This window comes from Caenorhabditis remanei, chromosome III (genome assembly GCF_010183535.1).
Source record: "Caenorhabditis remanei strain PX506 chromosome III, whole genome shotgun sequence".
In the NCBI taxonomy this organism is placed as follows: Eukaryota; Metazoa; Nematoda; class Chromadorea; order Rhabditida; family Rhabditidae; genus Caenorhabditis; species Caenorhabditis remanei.
Window position 1 is genome coordinate 2,874,969 of NC_071330.1, and position 23,155 is coordinate 2,898,123.

General features: G+C 40.1%; 6 protein-coding genes across 6 annotated transcripts; 2 read left to right on the plus strand and 4 right to left on the minus strand.

Annotated features, from left to right (window-relative positions):
- Positions 1–389: 389 nt before the first annotated feature.
- On the plus strand, positions 390–5,958 carry GCK72_008721 (uncharacterized protein; the record flags this gene model as incomplete). Its single annotated transcript, XM_053726998.1, has 11 exons — positions 390–856; positions 914–1,052; positions 1,550–1,641; positions 1,687–1,737; positions 1,814–1,867; positions 1,921–2,095; positions 3,383–4,115; positions 5,077–5,209; positions 5,482–5,571; positions 5,616–5,747; positions 5,796–5,958. 11 exons carry the CDS (start codon positions 390–392, stop codon positions 5,956–5,958), a joined length of 2,229 nt encoding a protein of 742 aa, XP_053586575.1.
- Positions 5,959–7,693: 1,735 nt separating this feature from the next.
- GCK72_008722 (uncharacterized protein) lies at positions 7,694–8,199 on the minus strand (the record flags this gene model as incomplete). Its single annotated transcript, XM_053726999.1, has 2 exons — positions 7,694–7,862; positions 8,054–8,199. 2 exons carry the CDS (start codon positions 8,197–8,199, stop codon positions 7,694–7,696), a joined length of 315 nt encoding a protein of 104 aa, XP_053586576.1.
- A 4,062-nt stretch (positions 8,200–12,261) lies between these two features.
- Positions 12,262–13,902, minus strand: GCK72_008723 (uncharacterized protein; the record flags this gene model as incomplete). The annotated part of the gene is made up of 2 exons (XM_053727000.1): positions 12,262–12,905; positions 13,485–13,902. 2 exons carry the CDS (start codon positions 13,900–13,902, stop codon positions 12,262–12,264), a joined length of 1,062 nt encoding a protein of 353 aa, XP_053586577.1.
- Positions 13,903–15,557: 1,655 nt separating this feature from the next.
- GCK72_008724 (uncharacterized protein) lies at positions 15,558–16,748 on the minus strand (the record flags this gene model as incomplete). Its single annotated transcript, XM_053727001.1, has 2 exons — positions 15,558–15,878; positions 16,623–16,748. The coding sequence occupies 2 exons, from the start codon at positions 16,746–16,748 to the stop codon at positions 15,558–15,560; spliced, it is 447 nt and encodes a 148-aa protein (XP_053586578.1).
- A 2,321-nt stretch (positions 16,749–19,069) lies between these two features.
- GCK72_008725 (uncharacterized protein) lies at positions 19,070–19,939 on the plus strand (the record flags this gene model as incomplete). Its single annotated transcript, XM_003107509.2, has 4 exons — positions 19,070–19,149; positions 19,194–19,505; positions 19,714–19,828; positions 19,883–19,939. The coding sequence occupies 4 exons, from the start codon at positions 19,070–19,072 to the stop codon at positions 19,937–19,939; spliced, it is 564 nt and encodes a 187-aa protein (XP_003107557.2).
- Positions 19,940–20,593: 654 nt separating this feature from the next.
- On the minus strand, positions 20,594–20,836 carry GCK72_008726 (uncharacterized protein; the record flags this gene model as incomplete). Its single annotated transcript, XM_003107645.2, has 1 exon — positions 20,594–20,836. One exon carries the CDS (start codon positions 20,834–20,836, stop codon positions 20,594–20,596), a length of 243 nt encoding a protein of 80 aa, XP_003107693.2.
- Positions 20,837–23,155: the final 2,319 nt, after the last annotated feature.

Consider the following 23,155-nt stretch of genomic DNA (forward strand, 5'->3'; position numbering starts at 1 on the left):
TTACTGTTCTGTCGTTTTACTTTTCATCATCCTCCCCGCGTGCATTCATGAACCCAACAATGTATAGCATCCCCCGATGTTTCTTATAATTTGATCGCCTGCTAACAATTACCAACATTCGATTTGATATTCTCTTCTCTATCCCGGACCCCGTTCAATATTTACTCATTAATAAAGTATATATTGCAGCTCGTTTTTAGGCAAATTTTCAGGAAATAGGGGTCAGCTTGCCGGAATATTCTTATTTGAACGGCGCGCGCATTGGTGGTGTTTCGTGGAGCGCGTTTGCTTCGCTTTTACCTTATTTTGTGTAGTTATTGATCCAGATGGAGTTTATTCTTGTTTTTCGTTGTTAATTGTGAATCCAAACAGAAAAATTGATTTTTCAGATGGAAGATGAAGAAAACTCCAGTTTTCAGCCGGAAAATCAATCCGTCCACGGAGAAAATAGCCTGCAAATAGGATTGGAAGAAGAGTCGTCTCAGCAAGATATGGAAATCGATTCAGAGGAAATATCAGAAGAGCGGACAGAAGAGTCTTCAGAAGAGCCATCGATGGAACCTTCAGAAGCACCGCCCGTCGAATCTTCAGACTCAGCGGAAGCGATAGAAAAGTCAAGAATTCAGAAGGAATCGTTCATGGAAATGTTCAAAATCGCTCCAACGATCAAGGACGTTCTTCCAGATTTACGAGTTTTCATGGAGCATCCGGACGTTATCGATTGGGATCGAAGAGAGGTTCAACAGATAGTCGAACTGAAAATACAGGAGGAAAAGGCGAGGAAAAAGGCGGAGAAAGCGTCGAGGAGAGAACAGGCGGAAAAGCAGCAACCCGTTGTGTTGGCTGATCTTATTCGGTAAAATACACGAAAAATTTGTTGGAAAAATCGAAAAAATTTGGAAATTTTTTTTAGATCTGCAACCGGAATCGATGTGGCTGGAATACTTCAAAAAATACCGGGTGTTCAACAACCGCCTGTAGTTACGGCACCGCCTGTTATGCCAGTTGTACAACCAGTACAACCAGCGTTCGTAGCACCCCCACCAACACTTGTAAGCAATTTAAAGGAAGCGAAATTGCCGGAAAAGACGAAAATAATATGAAAAATCGGTGAAAATCCAACAAAAAGACTGCATCTAAACTAGTTTTTTCTCACTGAAATTCGTTAAATCACTTTTTTAAATTATTCTTGAATGTTTTCACTGGAAGTCTTTGAAATCTATGTCAAAAACCCAGTTTTTTAAAAATTTCAAGTGGAAAACTGATCAAAAAACCTTCCGAATCTCGGTTCAATCAATATGAATCATAAAATTCCCGATTTTAAGTTCAAAAACATATTATTTCCGTGTTTTCTCAATTTTTTCTTTAGAATTGAGACCAATTAGCTCTGTAAAGCTTTTACAACTGCGCTCCACCGAAATGCTCTTGAAAAATGTCTCTTTTTCTCTGAGTCTCTCAATATCGCACACTCTTTTCTTCGGTTTCGGTAGAGCGCGGTTGTAAGAAGCGTTCCGTGCTAATAATATCTCAAAAACCGCTCTATTTTCAGTCTCTGAGCACGTCTACAATCACTTCAGTCGGTCATGGAAAATGTGGATTCGGCACGCCACATCCCAATGAAATTCCAGCCGAATTGAGAAAGTTGGTCACTGAAAATCTTGCAATTTTGTAATCTAAAATTTTCAGAGCGAAGCCCGATATGATTGCGCCGATTCCGGATGAGTTGCGAGTCGTCCAGTGAGTTTTGAAAGTTTCGAGACGTTTCGAAACGTCCCTAAACCAGAAATCCCTTTTAAAAACTCAATTTTTGCAGAGGTGGTCGAGCCGAGAGAAAAGTCCCAGCGATTCCGAATGAGCTGCTTCCACCGTAAGATTTTCAACTATTTTTCCTCTAAAAATTCACAGTAATATCCATTTCAGAGAACAACGAGTATTCGAGTCACTTCCCCTTGTTTTCGTCCGTCCTCCAATGCGAAAAACGCTGTTTTTGGCCGGTGCGAGATGTGGAAAACGGAGTGAACGGTTGGAGGCTGCAGAGGCTGAAGAGGAGGAGAAAACGGGGAAAAAGAGGAAAAAGAATAAGGGAGCTGAAGAGGTGAATAAAGCAAAATCGAAAAGGGAAACATTTCAGAAATTATTTTTAAAATTCCAATTTTTATTTCACAAGCGGCAGGCGATTCTTACCATTGCGCTCCATCGAAATAAAGAGAAATAGAGCGGGAAATCTAGAACAAGCCTGTGCCAAAAACCTTTTTTTTCGAAAACTTTAATAGCACAAAAAAACAATTTTTCGAAATTTTTTGACCGAAAGAACTGAAAAATTCGAAAAAAAAATCAATTTATCTGAAAAAATGAGTTTTTCGGAGGAAAAAATCTTGAATTTGTATGAAAACTGTGAGCATTTCTAGAAAAGACTCCGGAAACATGTTTTTGAGAACAAAATTATAAAAATTTTCAGGAAAAATCGAAAAATCACAACTTTTTTTACTTAATTTTTGAAAATTTCAATAGAAATCATACTTGCAAAATTCCGGGCTGGCCCGCCGGGCCGGCCCGGCCCGGCCCGGTCGGCCCGGATTTGAATTTTCGAATTTTTTTTCACTAGAATTTTTTTTTCAATAATTTTTTTGTCTGAAAATTTTCCAAATTTTTTCTCAAGAATATAAAAAATCAGTTTTAAGCGAGTTATGAGACCTCAAAATTCCAAAAATCGCTCCCCGTCGTCATTTTTTCAGTACATTTCAATAGAAATTCTCCTCGTCTGAACGTGAAATGCATTCATAAATGTTCATTTTTCGAATTTTTTTTTGAAAATTTTTGAAAATATTGCTTTCACGTGTAGGACGAGGAGAATTTCTATTGAAATGTACTGAAAAAGTGCACGACTAGCATCGATTTTTGACATTTTGAGGTCTCATAACTCGCATTAGACGCATTTTCAGACATGAAACCAAAAGAAATGTATCTTTTTCCTGGCTTTCTGAATCGATTCATATCAAAAACCCTCAATTTAGAACTAGTTGTGTCCCCCTTTAAAATTTTTTGCCAAAAAATTAGAAAAATTTTCGAAAAAAAACATTGAATTTTTTTAGTACTGAAAATCCGGGCCGAACCGGGCCGGGCTCGGGCCGGGCCGGAGAAATTCTGGTTTCGGCCCGGCCCGGCCCGGCCCGGCCCGGCCCGGCCCGGCCCGTTGCAACTCTGATAGAAATTTCCAAAATTTTTGGAAGGGTTTTTTCGAAGACTATCCCAAAAATTTTCACACAGTCCTGATGGAGAAACGGAAATTTCTAAATCTGGAATTTTTCCGTTGTATTTTTAGCAAATTTTATATAAAATTTCAAACAAAACGCGTTCGTTTTTAGAAATTGTCAATTTTCAGCAGTCGTTCCGCGGCGCCAACCGCCCATTTGCCCCACCAGAATCACATCGTGGTCGTGGTGGATTCTCGAAACCATCCCGCATTCCCGTAGTATCCGGAATGAATGCACTACCCGCTGGACTCAACAAGAACTCTCCGTTAGCTGTGAAGAGATATCATGCACGTCATTTGGCGAAAGAAACTGGAATGACGTTGGAAGAAGCGATGGCTGAAATCGAGGAGCAATGTAATGAATTCGGAGGAGAAGACACGCCGGAAGCAAGGGAACACGATGAGAAGGCGATGGAATTGATAAAGAAACGAGGCGATGAGAAGTGGAATCAACGATATAATTATGTTCCGGTTGATCATTCGAAAGGAATTCCGGGAGTTGATAGACCACCGGGTGGGGGATTGCCACCGCCACGTAAAGAACGAGAGCTCAGTGAGCCTAGTAGTAGTGGAAGTCCGAGAGAAGCCATTCCAGGAGTCACTAAACCGCCGATCGGTGCAAAACGAGATCCAGTTCCAGGTGTTGATAGACCACCGATTGGAGCAAGAGTTGATAGAGAACCGATACCCGGAGTGGATAGACCTCCGATTGGAGGAGGAGGAAGAGAACCGATTCCTGGTGTGGATAGACCTCCTGGTGGACATCGATATCAAGGAGAACCGTATGACGGGGAGGGAGATAGAGGAGGTCGAAGAGAAAGAAGAAGAGGAGGGGTTAAGGAGAGGGAAAAGAAGAGGAGAAGTGAGTTTTGGTGTGAAATTGAAAATTTTGATAGTAGTTTTCTAAAAATCATAATATTCTGTCTTCAAAATTTATAAGGATATGTATGGTTTTATTGATAAATTGCGACGAAAACGGCCGATTTCAACGTTTTTCCTATTAGCACGGCACGCTTCTTACAACCGCGCTCTACCAGAACCGAAGAAAATTGTGTGCGAAATTGAGAAACTCAGGGAAAAAGAGACATTTCTCAAGAGAATTTCGGTGGAGCGCAGTTGTAAGAAATTTGACGAACTAAGACATTTTTATCGGGTCCGGGACGTTTCGAAACGAGAAGTTTGGAAACTGATACTGAGACATTTGGCAACCTTGTCATTTCGACACCAGGAATTTCGAGACTAAAAGTTTTTTTTAAAATCACTCAAATAATGAACAGAAAATGCCTAATTTTCAGTTATTTTTTCATGTTTAGTTTCGAAATGTCATGGTGTTGAAATGACAAGGTTTCCAATCGTCCCAGATCCTTTTAATCAAGTTTAATATAATTTTGATGAATGTGTTTCAAAATTCAAAATTCGAATTTCTTGTATTTTTTCTCGAAAAGGTCAAATTTTCGACTTCGGTTCAGAATTTAAAGATGATCTCAGAAATCATAACAAACACAGTTTTATAAAAAATTGAAAAAATGTTTCAATTAATCGGTATTTTTTTGAAGCCAGACCTTCAAAATTTCCCCTCGGGCCAGGCCGGGAAGTTTTCAGAAAAACTGGAAAAAAATCTGTAAATTGATAGTTTTGCTGAGTTTCAGAATCCTGATCTTAGAATCCTTTCTTCGGATTGAGGATGTAGAGTCTCCTTTCTGAAACATTTAGGATCTTTAGATTCCTGTTTTCAAAATTTCAAGCTTAGGATATCGTGAAAATCAGCTAACTATCTAAAAAATGTTTTATTCATCTGACGTCTAAAAACATCATTACTCCAGGAGAAGAAGCATTCCGTGGAGGACCACGAGGTCGTGGCGGAGAACGTGGACGAGGAGGTCGTGGCGGATACGATAGATGGGATGAGAGGGGATACGGTGGTGGAGCACCGAAACAGGCGAGATATGATGATTAGTAAGTTTCTCTATTAGCAAGACATGCGTCTTACAACCGCGCTCTACCGAAACCTAAGGAAATCGTGTTGAAAAATGAGGTACTCAGAGAGAAATAGACATTTTTCAAGAGCATTTCGGTGGAGCGCAGTTGTAAAAGCTTTACAGAGCTAATGAGTCTCAATTCTAAAGAAAAAATTGAGAAAACACGGAAATAATATGTTTTTGAAGAGTATTTCGGTAGAGCGCATTTGTAAGAATCTGCAGAATGAATGATATCAATATTAGTTACAGTGGCACCGACCGAGGATATCCGCGACCGTATCAAGCTGTTGGTTATGGAGGATATGATGATAGAAGAGGTTATGATGATTATTATGGAAGGTAGGAACTAAATTAAAAATTTGAAAAAAAAATTCAATTTTCAGACAAGACGGCTACGAAAACTACGACGGTCAACATCAATACGGAGAAGGTGGATATGAGCATCAGGGTGGAGAAGGAGAGGGATATGCATATGATCAACACGCAGCTGAAGCATATTATCAGGGACATGAAGGGTACTGGACTTCCAGTTTTCCTCTTTTAAAAATATAAATTATTTTCAGCCAAGACGCTACGTATTATCAAGAGGATGGTAGTCAGTATTATAATGAATACTATGGAACAGCTGAAGCAGGAGGCGGAGCAACTGGAGAAGGAGGCGCAGAATATCACGCGACATTCGATACGCCGTCGACGAGTCATCCACCGCCGCCGCCACCGAATTAATTAAATTATTGGTTTTTTTTAAAGTGTTTATTCATTTATTTTTATTTTTAGTGCTTTTTGTGAGAGAGAGAGAGAGAGAGATCACGTTTTACGGAAAAAAAGTAAAAAATTTCCGATTTTATAAAGTTTATTTATTTTCGAAATAATTTTTGAAGAACATAATATGTTGAGTAATTAAAAAATTTTAAAATTAAACATTCACATGATGCTGCAGCATCTACGAGGACCCGGAAACTGTGGAGATGGAGGTGGAGGGGTAGAGGAGATTTGATGAGCTCGCCTGGAAAGAAAATTTTCAAATAATTCTAAATTTGGAAAAAAGTGGGAATTTGAAAATTCAAACTTGTGGTAGCAACCGCGCCCCGCTAGAGCTTGCGGCAAAGCATTTTTTTTCGGATTGAATTCACTGCGCTCTCGTGGACTTTTGATACGCAGCTTAAAGATACGATACGCTTTAACAGCTGCGCTCTACCGGAGTCCTGTAGAGCGTGGTTGTTAAAACCGTGCCGTATTAATAGTTTGACGTGAGGCCTGGGAGTGAGTACTAAAATCAGCGAAAATTTTAGCTCGAAATAATTTTTTATTTCATATTTTTTATCATATTTTAGAAGAAGTGATATTGAAAAGACGCCCACAGGGGTATGCGACGCAAGGTCGCTTAAACACGCTCCGTCGCTCAGCGGTTGGCACGGTGCCAAAAACTGACTTGGCTTAGTGCCAAGTTCAAGTTTAGCGTGTGTTTGTCGTATCTTTCAATGAAAAACGCGACGCACACGCAACGCGACTGGCGCGGTAAATTCAAAACTTTTCGTTGCGGACCTTACGCATCGCACCCCTGTGAGATTGATGTAGTCGTTCTGAACGCTGAAATAACAAAGAAAGTAGCTTTTGTATGAAATTTGAAAAATATCTCAATTTTAAGGTCCATCTAGTCATCTACCTGATTGAGTACCTCACTTCAATCAACTGTATCACTCATACTTGTCAACGGGCCGAAACGGGCCGAAACGGGCCGACACGGGCCGGCTCGTAACTCGCGTCAAAATGAATATTATGAGGTGAAAAATATACCAAAATGTAGATCTCGACGAGTTCTATGGCAGTGGCCTACTACGGGCCGGATGGCTATTCGTTAATATGCCGCGGGCCGGGCTAGAATGGCTTTTTTGGCCATTTTCGATTTTTTTGGCACTTTTTCTCGGCCCGCGACACATTAACGAATAGCCATCCTGCCAATAGTAGGTCACGGGCATAGAACTCGTCGAGATCTACATTTTGGTATATTTTTCAGCTCATAATATTCATTTTGACGCGAGTTACGCGCCGGCCCGTTGACAAGTATGGTATCACTCGATTAGGGCTTCCATCCGGGCAGGGTAAAATTCGGGGACCCTCTACCCGCCCGGGGGCGCCCCCCGCCCCCGGTTCACGTTTATGCTTGACCGGGGTCATGGGAGAACAAAAAGTTTCGCGAATGAGAGAATTCATTATGACGATTTCCACGTTTATTTTTCTGGCAAACTTCTGTTTTTTTCAGAAAAATGTTTGAAGAAATGTTGAAATTATCGTTTTCGAAATGCTTAGTTTTTCACGCGTAAATGTCAACGGGGGGCCGCCGCCCGGGCGTGTAATGGCGGGTAAATTGCCCCCCGGATGGAAGCCCTACACTCAATCTGTCAAACCTGGATAAAAGTTGTCAACTGAAAAAATGAAGATCTAGGTTTGCTAAACACTGTCAATTATAATCTGGGACCCACCTTTCCGAGTCCACAGGCAGCGAAATCGCTGGAACATCCAGAGGCTTGTTCACCAAGTTCTCGTAGGCCTCCCGTCCTTTACACCCCGGATACCCACACAAACAGCACTCGAGGGGCGTCGCAGGGGATGACGGCGAGATTGGTCCTCTGCAATTATATTCGTTATTAGCTGGTGCACCTTCGACGCGATTTGGATTTTTCATACTTTGAGAGAGAGAGAGAGAGAGAGAGGTCTGCTCAAACTAGACGGGGGGTTACAATCAAAATTCACTTAGAATTTTTCAACTCTGATAAGTTGTCAGTACCCCAAATTCAGTCATCTATACTACTGTACTTACGATTTGTTCTCCACTATCTTCTTCTTCGAAATCTTCTGGATCGGTTGTCCAATATCCTTTTCCGTCAGAGTTGACTCATCTGGGAACGATGCTGTGGCACCTGGTGCTGCCACGTTTACATAGGCGCTGGAGCTGTCCGAACTCATGTCTTGTTGATGAGACTCTGAAAGTTCAAAATGCTTAAAAACTATGCACTGAAAATAAAAGAAATGAATGAAACACAAAATAAACTGTCGACTGAAGGACTGACAAACCAATGAAATGAATCCTCAGAAATTTCTCGACCGTTCTTTTTTTCTGATTTTCTTTTTCTGTTTCGAAGAACAAAACACCAACATTTGTTTATACAAAATAGAGGGCGGAGTTATGCGAATGAGTCATTTCTGAATTGTATCAGCTTTTGATTTGTGATGGAATTTTCGAGAGATAGACAAACCTTTTCTGTTGGGACATCCGGATACACATCTGGGACAGACGAAGATTCATATCCAGTCAGGCGTGAGATGAATGAAGAAAGAGCTTAAAATCGTCAGCTAGGAGAGTCTGAAAAGTGAAAAAAGGTTATGCTTGACTGAAGACGTTCTCCTGACAACTGGGTATCCGTATGTACTAGAGTGTCGTATCGCGAAACGATTCCAGCTCATCTCGCGTCTCGTTTTGTTCAGACTTGTCAAAAATCGGGTCGTGCCGAGATTTTTCTTGACCGGGCCGGGCCGGGCCGAAATTTCTCTTTGCCCGGCCCGGATTCAAAAAAGGTACCCATTTTTACAATATTTTTTTGAAATTTTTTGAAAAAAAGAGTAAAAATGCTTAAATTATCATACATATTCACATTTTGATTCAATTTTAAACGTTTATTCGAAAACTATACTTTTCTCAAAAAAGTTCAAAAAGTTTCCAAAAATTTCCAAAAAAATGTTCAAAAACACAAAATGTTTTGAAAAAATGTTTCAAAACGGCCCGTGACAAGTCTGGTTTTGTTCAGTATAGAGTTCATCATATTCTCGTTCAGCATAGCATCTCGGCAAATGTCGCCAAGTCTAGGCCAAACTCTGCGGCTGTACAAGTCTAGGCGCAACCTTCCACCAGTCTTGGCCCAAATTTTGGGTGATCAGAGCCAATGATAGAGGGTCACCAAGTATTGGCCCAATGTTGGATATTGGTTTTCTCTTTGGCTGTCACTCATTTAAATTTATTTTATTTTTCTGTTTTAACCCATTTTTACGAGTTTTCAGTATTTCCCTTGTCACGTTTATCATTCCAAACTTTGTTTCGAAAGTATTCTGATTTTTAAGTTTTGAACCTTCAGAGAAACTCAATGAGTTCACACCGGAACATGGCTTTCAGTGAAGAGGACGAATTGTTCCCAAAAAAACGAAAAATTGGATTCGCAAAAGTAGCAGTATTCCTCGGTGAGCTAATAACAATTTTTAGTTCCAAAAACTTATAATTGTATTTCTACAGAACTGAGAAAGCTGTCAACTCTGCTCAAGGAATCATACGGAAACAACGAAGAGAAATTTTCAAAACACCGCCAATGGAGAGCTAATAAATGTGAGAATTTTTCTTGAAAGTACGAAATTGTATTCTTGAATTTTAGAGCTCATAGTCAATCGGCTTTCTGGACAACGTCTACATCAGTGTTGTTGGGAATTCCGACTTCCGACTTCCGACTTCCGGGTTTTTTTCACTTCCAACTTCCGACTTCCGGATAAGAAATTTCACTTCCGACTTCCGACTTCCGACTTCCGGGTTTTTTTCACTTCCAACTTCCGACTTCCGACTTCCGGATAAGAAATATTACTTCCGACTTCCGACTTCCGACTTCCTGATAAGAAAAATCACTTCCCACTTCCGACTTCCGACTTCCGGATAAGAAAATTTTTACTTCCCAACATCTCTGGTCTACATCACCTATGATATCAACCCCCATCACCTTCAACTACATCAGATCTGAAGGAATAATAACTGATACCTTCGAAATATGTAGTTTTTCTGTTTTTTAAACATGATTGTCCTTCGTTTTTGTTTTTTTATCTAATAAATTTATGAGTTCTAATGAATTAGATTTAAGCAAAACAGGAGAAAATAAAAAAGAAGCGATGCCAGAGCCTGAACCGCGTTTTCACCAAGCCTCCCACAAGTCTTGGCCTGCTTTTACGTAACACTTGTGGGAGATGTGCGCCTAGACTTATGACAGACTCGTGCTAGACTTGGCAACACTTGCCGAGATAATTACAGCATATTCCAGCACAATTCATTTATTTTTAATTCCCGCATAATTTAATGCTGGATATTGCGAGAATCTCGCAAGACAAGAATGACTCTTCATTCTCACGAGGAAATACAGTGAAACTACAAATACAAACTTTGGCCTTTTTCAGTTGAAATTGGTCAATTTTGAGAATATTTCATGGTAATACTGATGATCCTATCAATCTCAGGGAATTTTCGGCATGGGTTGGGCATCAGGTGGGTTTGGGCATCAGGTGGTTCTTTTTGTAGGTCTTTTTTTCTGTACTGTAGGCGAATTGCCTACTGTATCGGCGAATTGCCGGCGTTTTAGGCGAAGTGACCAGTGGGCAAGAGTTGGGCGACGGTTAGGTCGGAGATTTGAGAAAAGAAGAGTGGTGGGGCAGGGCGAAGTGCCCATTTGTAGTGTACGGTTGGCACCGTGTGCTTTTCGAAACACTTCTTTAAAGTCGCTTGAGTTTCTAGACTCACTCCGTATGTCACTGTGTTGCCGCCAGAGTTGCGCGGAAGTGATTTTTTCTAAAACGGAAGTCGGAAGTCGGAAGTAAAATTTCTAATCCGGAAGTCGGAAGTCGGAAGTCGGAAGCAAAATTCTGAAAACGGAAGTCGGAAGCCGGAAGTCGGAAGTGAAAAAACGCCCGGAAGTCGGAACTCGGAAGTCGGAAGTCGGAAGTCGGAAGTAGATTTTTTCGCAAAGATTCAAAAACTCCTAGAAAAAGTTCATAAAATTCGCGAAAATCAGTGGAAAATTAGTTTTTGGCTGAAGAAAAGCTCATTTTCTGTCTTTTTAGACCATTTTTCCTTCTATTTATGCGAGATGTACTTTTCCGAAATCCCACAATTATGGAATGACGGAAGTCGGAAGTAAACATCCGAAAACGGAAGTCGGAAGTCGGAAGTAAAATTTTGAAAACGGAAGTCGGAAGTAAAATTTTGAAAACGGAAGTCGGAAGTCGGAAGTCGGAAGTCGGAAGTCGGAATTCCGCGCAACTCTGGTTGCCGCCTTTGACCTACGGGCGCGCGCGCACTTCTCGTTGCTGTATTGCCAATTTCGTTTCAAAATGGAGAATGTCGGCACTCTTGGGCGCCGGCGGAGTCACGTTAGGTGATCCGTTATCTCGTTAGTTAGTTTTCACCTCTGTCTTTGGTTTTTAGACTCTTTTTGTGTAGAGTTTTTTTCTTTTTCTGGGCTCTGAACGTGCACGCCTTAAGCGTGCCGTTAGTTTTTATTGTTGTTTCCTCTAGCCGTGGGTCGTTTTGGACCGTTTTATTTGTTCTTTTATTGATTTTGTGCTCGTAACAAAAGAGTTATTACGAGAAAGTGTGTTTTGTCTCTTTCATATTTAACTTTTTAACAGTCTTTCCAACGGAAAATCTAACGTCAAATTTCAGGGGAAATGGTATATTTATGTTTCAATGGAATACGTTTATAGAAAATAAAATTCCAGAAGGAACTGCACTCGTATGAGAGGACATCCGGATACATAGACATCTCAGGTATACCATAGTCGAAGGTTCACATTGAGAAAGGTGTGCGGTGGATGAAAAGGAAAAGCTTGAAGAGGTCAACTAGTAGTGTCTGAAAATAGATTTCCTGTCTACCTGAATATTGTTATGAACGAGATTGCAAACGTTGGTTCTCGGAGTCTACATCAATATTAAAAGTGTTACCCGAAAATAATACTATTTTTAATCTGAAAATCGGCGGAAAATCAAAGTTTTTTGTGAGTTGAGCACATTTTTAAGAACCACGAAGTGCTAATTATAAGAATCGAAATTATTGAATTTTGTCAGAAGAAGCTCTGCTGAAAAATAGTGCTCCAAAAAAGTTTTTGCCACGTTTCAATTATTTCCTGAATCATTTCTCTACCTGAAAACAAAAGAACAAACACAGATTTTCGAATAAATAACATTTATTGCAATCAACACAGATAACTCCAAAACAGAGCAGAAATCTAGTTTCTGTATCCTTGATTTCCACCGACGGCGGCGTTGGCGTTTCTCTGTGGGCATGGACAGTATTGAGCATCTTGTCCTGGCTCTCCTTCCTCTCCTGGACTTCCAGCGGCTCCATTTGGTCCATCGTCTCCCTTCTCTCCTTGTGGTCCACGCTCTCCTGGTGGTCCGGCGATTCCGGTGGCTCCACGGTCTCCTTGCTCTCCTTGATCTCCCGACTCTCCTGGTGCTCCTGGAGTTCCCTTGGCTCCTGGAAGTCCGATTTGATGCTCGACATCGGCTCCTGGCTCTCCGGTTGGTCCCTCCTCTCCGGCGGCTCCTGGTGGTCCGACTGGTCCGAGAGATCCTGGCATTCCTGGGGATCCGTCTCTTCCTGGCATGGCGGCTTGTCCACGGGCTCCACGCATTCCACGGGCTCCTGGCTTTCCTTGGGATCCTGGTGGTCCTTGTGGTCCGGCTGGGCAAGTGAAGCATCCCTCGTATTGTTGGGTTTGGGCCTTTGCGTCATCGGCATCCTCTCCGTCGACTCCTGGAATTCCTGGAATTCCGTCTGGTCCGTCGTGTCCTGGAGTTCCCTTTGGTCCGGCTGGTCCAGCTGGGCAAGAGTTCTCGGTGTTGCAGTTGCACTTGTCTCCTGGTCCGGCTGGAAATGAAATGGTTATTCGTAAATCGACATAGGAGCTCGTAAATCTACACAAGGGTTCTACCGTGCTCTATTAGACTCAAGATTTCATGAAACTCATTTTGCTGCGCCCCTCTGGACGTTCGATACGGAGCTTAATGGCTGATTTTTCAGTCGTTTTTCCAGCATTTTTAGTAAAACTTTGTTTTCGCGCCACTTTTTTTGCAAGAGCGCCCAAAAGTACTCAAGAGATGACCGAAAGTTCTGGAACAGCGTGATTAACCTGCGTATCGAAAGTCTATGCCGACGCAGTAAATTAAATTCAATGAGTCTAGCGGAGCGCGGTTTCTATTTCGCAGAACTCACAGCCTAGCAACCTTAGAATTTCGCGTTTTTTTCGAATTCTACTCCGTATCAGAACTGGGAGTCGATGCTCAGCGAATTGGAATGAACTTGAATGGAAGTGGTAAACTAAGTTTTCAAAATTTCCTATTTTAGAGTTTTCACAACAATTCAAAATTTTGACTAAACGTTAAAAGCGGTTTTGACTAAAATTCTCCCGTAAAACCACACATCTGCCCGTAAATAACCCCCACTTACCGGATGGAGATCCATCTGGATTGATTGGCGAGGCTCCTGGATGTCCGGTGACAGATGGTGGGACTCCAACGACTCCTGGAAGAGTTGGTGGGTTCGACGATCCGGTGTTGCCACCTGGGAATCCAGAGTTTGGTCCTCCCGGGAATCCACCGTGTGGTCCAGATGGTCCAGATGGTCCACTTGGTCCGCTACCGTATCCACCGTATCCTCCGTATCCGCCGGCTTGTCTGCGCACACGGCCCAACTTCTGCATGTCCATGTAGAGTTGGTCGGTCTCGAGACGCCACGCCTCCATTTCAGTGGTCAACTCGTCACGGAGAAGAGAGACTTGTTGGTAGATTTGTGGGACGAAACAGATGCAGAGAAGCATTGTCGTGGCACCAAGGGTGCACGCCGCGATACCGGCGAACGTCGACATCTGAAAATTAATCGATAATTTTAGAAATTACTAACTATAAGAAACAAATATAAAATAAAAGAACAGAAATACTTCTTCCGTCTCTCTTCCCCGTCCCCCTTTTATACACCTCCGATAAGCCCCGCCCCCTTTGGTCACCGGACTCCTCCTGATTATTATCAGATATGCAAATGTATATCTATTCTTTGTTATCGCTTATCTCCGATGACCCAGATTTCGAAGGACACGGAGACTCTTTATTCGGGAAGACCTGTTTTTAATATTATTATTATATTAATAAGAGGAAGATACGAATATGTTGGGGAGAAGAATCAGGAATCTATGGGATTGTGAAGTATTTGGGAAGAATGGGTGATTTTGTAAGAAAAAAGGTGGGAGTTTTAACTAAAACTCGAGGTTTTAGAAACAGATACATACAGTAATGAAACATACAGTAACAACTTTGGCCGTTTTTAGTTGAAAATGCCCTTATAGTCATTTTAAGACGACAGCTAAAAAATTGCGGTATTTTGGGACGATTTGAGGGAGAAATTACTTTGTCGATATGTAACGTGCTAGGGAGTGCCCGTACAAAAAAGTCGTCAATTACGAAAATAAAGCTCTACTTCAAAGTTGGTTATTTTCCACTGAAAACAGCTAAATGTGATAACCTTTTAAGTGGTACTGCACAATAATGGTCATAATTCTAACAACTTTAGCCGTTTTCTGTTGAAAATGACCAACTTTGAGAGGGTGTCATGGTTTCACTGATTGTTCCGCCAAGTAACATTTTTTTGGATCGTACAGATCAAAAGTAGCGCGTCATTTTTGTAGTTGACAATTTTTTTGTACGGACACTCCCTAGAGAGTTATGATAATTTCAAGACAACAACTCAAAAATCGCACTATTTTGGACTGAAATCGGTCGATTTGAGAGAGAAATTACTTTTTCGATACGTAGCCTTTAGGGAGTGCCCGCACAAAAAAGTTGTCAACTACAAAAAAGGAGCTCTACTTTTGATCTATACGATACCTAAAAAATTTACTTGGTGAAAGACTCCGTGTAACCATGACACCCTCTCAAAGTTTTACATTTTCAACTGAAAACGGCCAGAAAACAGAAATGGAAGAAATGTGAACTTCATTCAAAAAATTTTGCTTCCTATTGTTCATCCACGATATAAACACGCGATTTCGCTGAACGGCGACTCGATTGACAGCCTCCCAAAAGTGGTATGCAAACGCGCTTCACTAGGAACAGCTTTAGCATTAGAGCACGCTTGCATTTTTTACTCAATTTAAAACTTTAAACCATATTTCAAATCATTTTTTCTCTTTTTAATGCAAAAGAACTGCAATTTTGCGATTTTTGATTGAAAAAGGAAAAAAGTTTAAAATTTGGTATATTATATTAAATTGAGTAAAAATGCAAGCGCGCTCCAATGATAAAGCAGTTCCAAAACGTAACAGTTCCAAAGCGTTAGTGCACTAAATATGACCCTGTGATCGCATACTGACTGACGACATATGGGAACCACTCTTGCAGCTGAAATTGGTTAAACGCGTTTTGTTTTAATTTCGAAATTCCTTCTTATGCAGCCGTGTTATTTTCAAAGTACAAATTTTACAAATTATTTTTCACAAAAATTAATATTACAATACAAAAATTACAAAAATTATTTACAAGATGTTCCTTGTTGTTGATTTTGTGAACCTTCTTGATTCCGGAATTCTTGCTGATTCTGTGGTCCTTGTCGGATACTAGTCCATGTTTCCACTTCAATCGCTTCTCCAGTCGGTTGCAAGCTACTTGGATCAATTCCGCCTCCAACAACCCTCGCTGGTCTTAATATTCTTTTGTAGACCGTGACGGGTCTCAATTTTGTTTGCATATTACAAGGAGAGTCTCCAGATGTTGGAGACGGTTCTTGTCTCACATTCACTCGTTGTCTCGTGTATTCGGGATGATCTGGATGCGACAGTTGTTCAGCTGTTCTCTGAAACAAAACAATTCAGACTTGTCAAAAATGGGTACTCATTTTTTAACAAAACTTGCTGAACATATTCGAAAATTTAGAGCAAAAGTGCTTAGCTTTTGATTGAACTTAAAATTTTAGTCAAAAACAAACATGTTTCAAAACAGGCCGGACGGGACGGGCCGAGAATATTTTTGATTTCGGCCATATAGAGACAAGCTGGGTTTGCTCTGGGGCCACACTAATAACACATATTGTCCAGTCCAGCAGTATGCACAGGATATACACAAATAGATTTAATTTACAATTCGGCCGTTTTCAGTTAAAAATGTCCAACTTTAATAGTGTGCCCTGGTAATTCTGATTGTAACACCCAGTAGGATTTTGTTGAATCTTGCAGATTAGAAGTAGCGCGTCATTTTTGTAGCTGACGACTTTTTTGTACGGACACTCGCTAGAGAGTAATGATAATTTCAAGACAACAACTCAAAAACCACTCTATTTTGCACTGAAACTGGCTGATTTGAGGGAGAAGGTACTTTGTCGATATGTAACTTGCTAAGGAGTGCCAGTACAAAAAAGTTATCAACTACAAAAATGAACCTCTAATTTTAATCTGTATAATTTATCAAAAACCAACAAGGTGTGACAATCTGAATTACTATGACACACTCTCAAAGGTGGACAATTTCAACTGAACACCTAACTGACGTAAATTTTGCTGGCAAAATCTACTTTGGACGTAGCATAAGAAAACATACTTACCAAATCGACATGAAGTATTCTCCTCGATATAACTCTCGGCTCTCCGGAAAGAATGACATTCGGTAAGTTTGGTGCTTGTTGAGTTGAAATATAAGACACAAGAACGAAAATTAACAACTTTATCATTTTCTGTCCAGAGGAAGAAAATGAGAAAGTAACTGAAGATAAGTCAGTAGCCAACTTGTTCTCGTTATCCCAACGGCCTCTATCTTTTTCTCACTGATAACAATCGGATGGAACTTGTTCTATCACATTTATGGAGAAAAGATGTCATCAATCATGCGACAATATGGTATTTACAAAAAAACAGAGAAAGAGCAAAAATGAAGCTTTTTTAGAAGGAATGCCAATTATATTATTGTTTTCAACTAGTTTTTTTTCAATTTGCGTTTCAGAGCCATGAATGATTGAAGAAAGAAAGACTGAAGAAAAAAAAGCATATCAAAACAAGGATCTCATAAATTTCTATGATAATTTGTTGTTTGTTTGTTATTCCATTGAATATAAAGTCCTACACATAAATATAGGTTCACCCCCCAAAATTTAAAAAATCTACCGTAAAAACTGTAATAGAAGCACCCCTTTATTTGAGGCGCCCCTCTAATAGAGGCACACCTTAAAAAGCGGTTTGAACAATAGTGGCGCACCCTCTAATAGAGGCGCCCCCTTAATACGTTTCGAATATTTTTTCTGGTTTTCAGTCATTCTTTTTCAAAGTTCGTGAAATAACACAACTAAAACCCAACTTTTTCGTTCAAAGTACTGCAAATTTGGGGATTTTCGTGTAATTTTGTCCGAGAAAGTGTTAGTTTGGTTGAAAATTAATCGCTTAAAAGTTGAAAAAATAATCGAACGAACAGGTTGAAAAATAGAGGCGCACCCTCTATTAGAAGCGCCCCTGTAATAGAGGCGCATCTGCGAACGGGGGTTGAAAAATAGAGGCGCATGCGCTTCTATTACAGTTTTTACGGTAGTTTTACGTCATTTTCATAGAAGGACCATTTTCTTTGAAATTTCACGTTAGATGTTCCATTGAAAAGAGTGCTAAAACTTTAATTTTCGGTGATTTACTTTCAGGTGCCAAGCAGAATCTTTTTCTACTTTTTAGACTTTTCTAGCTGAAGATTTTAACCTTTTTCTTCAATCATGTCACAATTCAGAATGAGTAATTGCGCAGTCACAATTTAGAATGACCTGAAAATGTTATCCGAATGGTGCCAGTCCTGGCAGATGAACGTAGCACCAAAGAAATGTGAACTGATCACATTCGTCAAGTCTAGAAGAAAAAGTGTGAAATCGAACCCTATGCTCAACATATCCCTTGGTGGTTTACGCTTACCAAAATGTGAAACTATTCGTGATCTTGGAGTTATTTTCTCCTCTGATTTATCTTTCGATTCTCATATTAATTCTGTTATACGAAGAGCTCACTGTCGAATCAAAATGCTTTTTAATGTTCTTAGGAATTCTGTATTCGAAGTGATGCTGAAATGCTATAAGGTTTTTATCCGACCTATTATTGAATATGGTTCTACGATATATTCCCCCACGCTCAAATGTCTCATCAAAAAATTGGAATCAGTCCAAAAATCGTTTATTTATCGCTGCTCCAAGAAGTTTAACTTTGAATACATATTCTATTTCAAAACTTTGGAAACCTATGAATTGGAATCTTTGGAATATAGACGACTAATCAACGATCTAGTTTACTTGTATAAAATAGTTGTTTCTAAGGAATTTTACTGCCCAAATCTGCTTTTCACCTTGTTTCCTAACCTTAAGTCCTTAAGACGACACCCTTTCCATATTAGATCTCTCTTGTCTAACAACTCTAAATTCGGTGCTCAATACTTACCCAACCGTTTATTATCCTGTTGGAACTCCGTTCCTGTTAATGTTTTCCCGGTTAAACCATCCTCCCACTGTTTTAAAAATAATGTCAAAGTTCTCGATTTAACTCTGTTTCTTACGCTTAACATGTCTAACTACTAATTTTAGTATCCAATTTCTCTTTTTTTTTCCCTCTATTGTGATTGTGTTAGTGGCTTTTAGCCCTTCATCTCAAATAAATAAATTCAAATAAATAAATTCCAATGAATCATCTCACACATGTCTCGATTTGAACCTTCGTCTGTCTGCTCCAGATGTCTGTTTATCATGTCCCAGCAGAAAAGGTTTGTCCCTCTCTCGAAAATTCCATTTCATAACAGAAGCTGATACCATTCAGAAATGACTCATTCGCATAACTCCGCCCCTCGTTTCGTATAAACAAATGTTGGTGTTTTGTTCAGAAAAAAAAAACAGAAAAAAAAACGGTCGAGAAAATTCTGTGGATTCATTCCATTGGTTTGTCAGTCCTCATGTTCAGTCGACAGTTTATTTTATTTTTACTACATAGTTCTTATTCTGAAATTTCAGACTCTTTTCAATCTCTTCTAACTAGAACAATGAGTGGATGGACTACCAGTTGTCTGAGTGATCGGGAATCAGACTCAACTGACTCCACCTCTTCTTCGAGTCTTGGAAGGTACAATTACATAACGAGTCAGCTAACATCTTAGAAGTTTACAGAGCCGCAGTCATGATGCCATCCCCCGGAGGATTCCTGGAGTGTCGTGGATACGAGTTGGTTGACTCCCCAGATGACTCAACTCCTGTGCCACCCATCGTTTGGTTTCCCCCACCAGTCCCCATTCGATCGTCTTCCCTGAAGTATGAGTTGGTCGAGTCTTCAGATGGCGTGACGCTTCCTCTCAACTGGTTTCACCCACCTGTCCCCATCCGCTCGTCTTCTTTGACTCAGAAGTCAATTCCTTTGAGTATGGAAACAACGGATGAATCAGGCTATCAGGTTCCGAGGAGGAAATTGCTTCAGAAGGAATTGTGAGTGATTTTCAAAAATCTCATTATTATAACTATCTTCAGTAAGGTTTTCTGCAGTAATGCTTATCCGATTCGTGTAAAAAAGCAAATCTTGAAGTTTTTTTTTCAGTTTAGGTTTTTGTAGGTACGATCTAAAGAGACAGATGCAGTTGTCAACTAGAACAAAAAACCTATTTTTTCACCTTCCCAGTATCGATTAGATTTTCAGGCTCCTTCCCGAAGATACACCCACGCCACCACAAAAACCACCACGCAAGTTCCCGTCACCCCACTTCCGTGTTGCACCACCCGTCCCTTTTTGTGCACCATTTGGAAAGAAAAAGGTGAGTAACAGATTACAATACTTCTGACTCAACAATGACAAAATATAAATTCAGATAAAAGAATACCGTGTCATGGATAAGGATTGGGAAGTGAAGTCGTTGAAGTTTTGAGTTCAATTCTCCCTCCGTCATCGCCGTCTCAAAGCCGAACTCTTTCTTCTTTATAGCTTTATTAGTGGTGCCACATATTTCCCCCACCTTAATTATCATGTCAAAATCTCTTAATCCCTTCGACGTCCTATCTCTTCAATAAGCTGCCATCCTTCCATCCCCGATTTTTTTGCACCAACCATTCCACTATGGAACGCCATTACTTCTAATGTCCCTTAATTCATTCCTCCATCCAAATTCGAAACTCTCCTAAACTCCTCTATTACTCGTTTTTAGTATTTTTTGTTAATTACCATGTTTTCCCCCGGTTTTCTTTCTCTTCCTCTAACTTGCTAAATCCATTATTTTTCTTCTACCGGTTATTTTGCCCAATATTCCAATTCCCTCGCAATTTCCTTCATATTTTTTACTAGTCCATCTTGTGAGGGATGTATCTAGTCTCCCCCTTTTTAATGTATTCCTTTTGTAAATTCTTTTCTATCAATAAATATAAATATAATTATCTCCATAAGAACAAAACGCGTGTCTTATTCACTGGATTTTTAAACAGTTTTTGACTGATTTTTCATTTCGCCGTCCTAAAAATTTGAAAATAAGGTATGAAGTACTAGAATAGGAGTTCTCGGAGTGGGTACTTGCTTATCCTTTTAAGTTTCATGACGTGGCGCTCTTTTTGTTAGATGTCATTTTTATGCCAACGATGAGAGCCTCATCACGTTGACGGAGTTTCGCGAGTTTCCGGTAGATTTTGAGTGGAGAGTCCGAGATATCGAATTGAGAGTTATAGTTATCCATTTCGAGTTTATCATCAGTTTCTGGGAAGAAGATTGGCGCATCGCTTTCTGTACTGAATCCATGATGATCTTTTCCTGTTGGATACCACTGCATCACTCCCATTTGTTTCAATTCTCCGTCTTTACTCATCGCATTCTTCAGACCGTATTCTTGTCCATAGTGTGAAAGGGTAGAACTCAGACTATGTCTGCCTTCTTCCTTTTCTCTAAACCTCTCTTCTCTAGGCGTCTCAACACAAAGAGGAAGAGTCGGAGAAGACTGGCTCCGCCCCTTTTCACCAAGAGAAGGGCGTCGCCTCTCTTCAGTTAGTCTAGCTGGATCCTAGCCCATGCATGTCACCTAGCATGGGGTGAGTCCCTTTCCTACTGTATCTCAATAGGACTGGGCCTCACAAGGATCCTTAGGCCCTATATATATTACTCCCATTATTCATTACCTATTATTACTCACTTATCATATTCTCTTATATAATCTCCATACATAAATCCATATACCCATACACATATAATCAACACTACTCCACTCTCTGTAAGCCCGAGGGATCAGGTGAAGGTTGAGCATTCAGAAGGGGTTCTGGAGCGATCCCCCTTCACATGGAGGTCCCACCAATCTTTTCTTAACTCTTCCTATTTGAAAGAGATACTAATATTCATACTATACTACTGTGAACTAATATTTTACTACACCAACCGGAAACTCGTGTCGCTATCGGAGTTCAAATCGATGTTCAAGTAGGTCTCATCGACTTTCTAGGAGTATGGTTCGAAACATATTCCAAGAAAGGTCCATCAGCTATGGTGAGGCACAGGTATGCGAATTAGATGAGGACGATATCAATCGTCACAACTCCCTTTTAATCCTGAAACAGTGGCTTAGGAGTACATTCTGTAGCTCCAGTTTAAGATCAGGAAATATAGTTATTATGTGTGTATTTATTGGAAAATCATACTATATTGGGAAAGAAGTATATTGAAGTACATTCTTTAAAATCTCTCGTTAAAAATCTCTCGTTAAAATCTCTCTATTAAACCTCTCTATCAAAAATCTGTCATAAAATCTCGTTTCTTATACTAACATAGTTAACTGGTCATTAGGTAATTTAAGAGTATTAGGAAATAGATAAAATAAATATTTTATCAAGATTGAGAAGTTTCTAACTAGTGACTAAAACAACCCAACTTCCCACCCGAAATTCCAAAAATCTACCAAGAAAAGTCCAGTCAGAAAACAACATTGAGACCATAACATTACAGTACAGGAGTGTATTGTTGGAGGGCTTAGTTCCATCGGTTCAGAGACGATCGAACATAGCAATCTTTAACGTTAAATTCACACCACGAGACACGTCTAGATATAGTAAGAAGATAAGAATCAGACGTTGTCGGTTAGGCTTCAAAAAAAAAAAAAAATGAACTAACCAAGTCTCGGAGTTACTGTAATCTACTGAGTGCAGTCATTAAGAATGGAAAAATGACATATATCTCAGGCTGAAAGTGAGGTCAATATATCCTTAACCAATTCCAGACCGTGACAAAAAGGGTCATAGAAATTTAGAATCTTAGAATTGTTAGACCGAAGAACAGTGCTATCATGCTATATAAAAAAAAAAGAAATAAAGTAAATTGTTATGGGAAAGTTAGAGATGCATTTCCGTCCTCGAAGTAATCGACATTTATAAAGCTATTGCTCACTGAAGTACCATAATACTCTCCTTGATAGCACCCGGAGACCTCTAGACAGGGATGACGGAAACATTAATTTGTAAAACCTGGAAGGAAATTACTACCTGGCTTGACTCAGACTCGCAGGAAAAGCATTTCGCTAGAGTGTTAGAAGGCGCCGCATACCATGAAGTGATAACCTGTCACGGCCGTCAGGCTCACTAACGTAACATGGATGTTTAAAAATGAAGAATAAAATAAAATAGTTAATTTCTCCATGTTCTTTGAAGGGTCTGACCAAGAAAGGAAATCCATGAATCCTAGGCAGACTATATGATTAGCAGACCTCATCTGCCCTTATTTTCGCCACAAACGCGACAGCTACAGAGCTATATTATGTTAAAAACAGTTTGATTATAGATTCTAGATAGGAGTAGGTTCTGTGAGAGTCAGAAACTACTAGGTTATACACGCACGAAATAGTGTTGCGAATCCGGAGACATGTTGCTGACTAGAAGAAGAAGAAGGACTACGGTAGAAAGATCAAAAGTGCAGCCCGTGGGGCATAAATAATACATCGTCACGAACAAAACCTACAGTAGGACGTCGAAAGGATGCGAAACGAAATTAGGAGGAATTCGAGTGTAATTCCCCGGAGTGTGCAACAACTGTGAATAGCAGATGACGGGAAAAGGGGGGAAGCGGAAAGAAATAACAGGCGGGTCGGAGAGGCGTAGATTATAATTTATTTATAGTTGTC